General features: G+C 35.8%; 1 protein-coding gene across 1 annotated transcript; it reads left to right on the top strand.

The window, feature by feature from the left end:
* On the top strand, positions 1 to 4,095 carry zgc:153372 (uncharacterized protein LOC767695 homolog). The gene is made up of 11 exons (XM_059515111.1): positions 1 to 292; positions 947 to 1,077; positions 1,159 to 1,309; positions 1,442 to 1,578; positions 1,679 to 1,748; positions 1,877 to 1,958; positions 2,516 to 2,647; positions 2,803 to 2,945; positions 3,018 to 3,140; positions 3,226 to 3,304; positions 3,953 to 4,095. The coding sequence occupies exons 1-10, from the start codon at positions 200 to 202 to the stop codon at positions 3,301 to 3,303; spliced, it is 1,140 nt and encodes a 379-aa protein (XP_059371094.1). The 5' UTR covers positions 1 to 199; the 3' UTR covers position 3,304; positions 3,953 to 4,095.
* Positions 4,096 to 5,420: the final 1,325 nt, after the last annotated feature.

Here is a 5,420-nt window from a genome sequence, read left to right as displayed (position 1 = left end):
AGTAATGGAGCACGTTCACGGTCATCGTTTATTTCTGCAGGAAGGAACAGTTGGTGTTAAGGACTTTACCCTTGAAGTTGGATACATATAAAAGTATTAGTCTCTGCAGTACGTTAGATTGTAGGCCATATATATACCCAACAGCACAAACTCGAAGGCTTTCACAAAACTACTGCTATATTCCATTCGGTTCGCATTTATGAACTACGCTACTTCATTTCTACGTACTCTGGCTGATCGGCGTAAGGTACAAACCCTTAGCATGTCTTCTGCTGTTCATGAAAACGTCAAGGTAAGCGGTCACAACGCGCATTGTCACCATGTTTACGTTCAACGACAATACATTCCATTTAATCCCATCGTTTACACCTGTGTTCAGAATTTAACTTTGCGTTTGAGGGGTCTAATATTGATGTATTTCATGCAGAGTTGTGCACTATAACTCAAAGTCCTATTGTTTTGATTTCATGTTAACACTTTTACCTGGCAGTCACAGGGCCAGAAATGTTGGATACCACTTTATCAAGATGTCCCAATAATGTTTATCATTAAATTCTATAGATGCATGTGATATTTGATTATTTATGAAAATGTAAAGAGGTCAAACAACCTCCATTGGATCACTTGATATGGATTAACATAGCCTTTTTAGTTTATTTAGGTAATTGCTGTTTCATTCTTGATGAACTGAGCAATTTTGGTTTCTGTAGTTTCCCCCTCGGATTAGAGGAATATATATTTGCATATTTATAATATTATTCATTATTCATAAACATTTTCATGTGTTTAAATGTGTCAACTAGCAAAAACGTAATCTCTTAGTGGAGACGGCAAGCATGTAATTGTAAGTGTTCTACCTCGGTCACATTCAGTATAAATGATCTTTAGCATTTCTTTTAGGCCACCACAACATTTCTTTGCAAAGCTCATTCTTTAATACTTACAGAATTATTATGGCTCTCGGCTGGAGACTTCAGATGACCTGCAGACCAACGCTGCGTGTTCCATGCCCTCCAGACCTCTGCTCAAGAGTGCATGTGAGGCCCTGAAACAAGTCCACCCAGATGTTTGCAAGAGGTACAGCGTTATAAAGATTATGTTTCAACTTCAGGTTTGTCTGATTTGTGTTAGTAGTGAATGAAATGATGTAATCTGCAGGTATTTTGGCTGTGGGCTGGTGATTCCAGAGAAGCTGGAAGGATGTGCGGTCCTTGATCTGGGCAGTGGATCAGGCAGAGACTGCTACGTCCTCAGCAAACTGGTGGGTGAGAGAGGTCAAGTCACTGGGCTGGATATGACTGATGAGATGGTAGGTATTTTAACCTATTTTGTGAAAGTTAAAGCACAAATGATCTGAAAAATTTTAAATAATCTTATTTAATCATATGAATAAGTGTTAGGGAAGTGCAACTATTAAACTTTGTGTTTGCTTCAAAATTAGATAGTTGCCTCGCAAAAATATGTCCAGTACCATCAGGAGAAGTTTGGCTACTCAAAACCAAACACTGTGTTTGTAAAAGGATACATGGAGAAGCTCAGTGATGCAGGGATACAGAACAACTCTTTGGATGTAGTTGTGTATGCACATCCTTAGATCATTTATGACATTTTCCATAAAATATAACCTGCCTTTGTTTTTCTTTTCTTTTTTTACAAAATGGCCAATTATTTTCTCTAGGTCAAATTGTGTGATATGTCTGTGCCCAGATAAGAGGACTGTGATAAGTGAAGCTTACAAAGTTCTGAAGGTGAGACATCTCCATCACATACTGTACCCACTGCTAATTTCCCCTCACTATTGTATTTATGCAAGAAAAAGTTTTACAAAATTGTGCACTTTGCAAACACTGTTTCACATATGTGAATGGTCTCATAGGAGGGTGGAGAGTTGTACTATAGTGACATGTATGCAAGCAAAGTAGTTCCAGACTCTTTCAAAGAAGATCCAGTTCTGTGGGGTAAAAATTTTTTCATGCATTTTAGAAATTTAGACCATGCTACACTACATTCATTTATGGGGATGATTAGAGTTAAGACGTGTTGACCAAAAAACAAAAAATATTCTTGCTGGGTTCACACCAGTCTTTTTTTAGTAGAATTGAAATACTATTATATATTTGATTAACTTTTATTACAATCATGGTAAATATAGTACTTTTATTAATATTAATAATGAATTTTTATTTTCTATTTTCCATTTAATTTTTTTATTTTATTTGAGTAAATTGTTAAATAGTTTTTTAGAATTGAGTTATTTTAGTACGTCAGAGAAAGTGAAACTTTTTTTTTCTCAGATAGCTGTAATTAAATAAGTTTTTTTTTTAAATGATTATTTTATTTCAGTTAACATTTAATTTCAGATGGTCATAATGTATTTAGTTCATTATAATAACCCTGGTTCACATAAAGAAAGCAATGGTTTCCAAACAGAAATGCACCCTTCAATAACGTAGGTGACGACAATGCAAAATTGAATTAAGGCTGGTAGATTTAGGCGAGTGCTTGTTGTTATCAGGTGAGGGAATGGCCGGCGCCCTCTACTGGCAGGATCTCATCACTCTGATGAAGGACATAGGCTTCAGCACTCCCCACCTGGTTGCAGGCAGTCACATTGTGGTTCACAACCCAGAACTTCAAAGAAAGACTGGTAACTATTAAAATCCGCTTTGTGTATGGTAACAGCAATATTGCTGAACCGCATTTGTTTTCATGTGCTTTTGTGCTTTTCTGTGACTAAGCAGATGCAAGCATATGTGTTAAAGATTAATTAGTGGTGCTTTGACCTACAATATGCCACTATAGGTGATGTGAAATATGCATCTGGAACTTACCGGATCTTTAAACTAGCTCAAAACTCCATCAAGACCAAAGCACTCGTGACCTACAATGGCACCGTGCCTGACTGTGCTGAATGTTTTGAGTTTGATGCCTCTCATTCCTTTAAGGTAAACTCATTTTTAATTTATTTATGAATTTTAAATAGGTTAATATGACTTATTTGGTTAATTCTATTCCAGACCAGTGTCCCAGTGGAAGTGGGTGCAGAGATGGCTGCCATCCTCCAGAAAACCCGTTTTTCTACCGACTTCAATATTTCAATCTTAGACACTCCAGATCCAAAGCAGAGCAGTACTCCACAGGTAAATGCGATGTGCCATGTTCATATCTGATTTATTATTTCTTTTATATATAAGGTTTTCTTCACTTTAGCTTTTATTTTTCCAGTATTGCCAACTTAGCCCGTTCCTTCTTGCGGATAAACTGGGCTCCTCAGTCAAACAGTGCTCGAAGACCGCACACTAAGGTAAATGTGGAGTGTCTGGTGGATCATGTGATGTCTAGATCACTTGAGATAAAGTGATGGGAAGTGAGAGTATAGGATGTCTTTAGTCCTCAAGTTATCATATCTTAAGTTTTCTTTCTAGACTTGAAGCTATTTGTCCTGTTAACTATAAAATTACTTCTGAAAAAGCCACCAGCCTCAAAATTAAACAACAGTAGTGATTAATAAAATATGCAAATATACACTTTTTATTCAAGACAAAACTAACCCAAGATCTTTTTCAGTGGATTTAGGTTTTGATTTCATTCCAGCATAGTTCTCTTTTCTTCTTCTTCTTGTTTTTTTGTGTTCTAGTTGTTAAATGTTTTAAAAGCAAATGTCACTGGTCTCTGTTTCTTTGTCCCTTATAAGATAGTAAAACAACTCGAAGTATTGGTACTTATTTTCTATTATGTATGAAATAAGGTGGTGCTGATATTGATATTGATACACAATCTCTCATTACTCTGTTGAATTCATCCCTCAGCAGCACATGATTTTTGCATTTTTCTAGATGACTTCTTGTTTCAGTTGATTTAGTACCGAGCTTATTTTGTTAATTTCACACATAATGCTACAGAAAGGTTGTTTTTCACCATTTTAACTTTTATTCTTTTTATGGCCTTGCAGCTGGATATATAAAAACAATCACTGCTCTGGTGTCATTTCCTTGATACATGTTTACCAAGAAGACAACCGTGTCAGTGACGTACATTCTTGCGATGACATACTGTATGAAACATGATATGTAGTATAAAATTTCTGTAAAAGAATATTTTTATTGTGCATAATTTCAAGCTGTAATTTTGCACAAAAAAGTGTGAACATTTAATCCTGTGTATTTAGTGTGAATAAAATACTACCTTTGAATTTAGCCTTATAGCATACAAAGATGCAAAAAAAATTCAACATTTGTTCTTGTGATGGATGGATATTGTTGGACAGATTTAAAAAATCATATAAATTTAAAGCAAGTTTATTTTTAGTATCAGAAAACGCCCAGTAGTTGAAGAAATACGCTACATTTATAAGCAACATGACATTTATGCTTATTATTAGAAGAGATAGAATTTACTTCACTTTTTGATTTCCCTTAGTCCTAAAAATCATGTGATATTTTAATGGCAGGATGTAGACAGATCAGTCACTTTCCCTGAAGTCTCTTGAAAAAGCTTTGCCAGTAATAGGAATTTCATCAGACTTTTTTCCTCATACCTTGTATTACAGAGCCATCTTTAAATGCATGAGTAAGATGAGATTGAATTATGTGTAAACTCAGTTTTCTTGTTCTGTGTCATTCTACTGGTTTATATAGCCTGTAAGTTTGTCCGTAGGTTTAACTAGGAAAGGTCCGGATTTAAGAAAGTCATTGGACTGTAGGTGGCGCCAAAATCCTCAACGTGTTCCCAATGTAGCTCTTCTTGCTATGTCATTGTATTTTTATGGTTTTGCAGCTTGCAGTGCAGAACCAATATGATTAGACAATGATAACGACATAACGCAGTCATAATTTAGTAAAATGAACAGGCAAATTACCTGCACAACAATTCATTCCAAGAAATCAATGACCATTTTCTGAATCTCATTTATAGTAATTTACTCGGAGACTTAATTTGCTAATAAAAGAATAAAGAAAAATGGTCATAATGATGCAAATTATTCCTTTGGAGAAGCCTGATCCATGCATTATAAACCGGGCTGTGTTGTATTAAGAATTGCACATCACAAATTGAGTGTGCAAGAGTTTATTTCACTTGGATTCTCAGACATTTATTTAAAATAAATGCTTATTTTGGACTCTCCTGTTGAACTCTTGGACTCCTCGGGGGTCTGGGAGGGAGTGCTGTGATATTCTGAGTTGTGCGGAGGAAGCAGGTGTGGTGTAAATGTAAACACAGTACTGAGGAACGGCTCTCATTGTCCTGGTTTCACCTCTGCTAAAGTGCTGGTCTTCTACCGCATGCCCAGAATGTATCCCATTACTCTCAGCCACTTAATGCTTGACAATATCCAGAGCTAAAAAGCCTCTACTGTCAAGAGACACTGTGAATGGAAGAGTAAGCTTCAGTGAATAAGACCACACACTGATTCCAGTATG

The sequence above is a fragment of the Carassius carassius genome, chromosome 28, assembly GCF_963082965.1.
Source record: "Carassius carassius chromosome 28, fCarCar2.1, whole genome shotgun sequence".
Classification (NCBI taxonomy): Eukaryota; Metazoa; Chordata; class Actinopteri; order Cypriniformes; family Cyprinidae; genus Carassius; species Carassius carassius.
The sequence above is the reverse complement of the archived record's forward strand: the minus strand, read 5'-3'. Positions and strand labels throughout refer to the sequence as shown.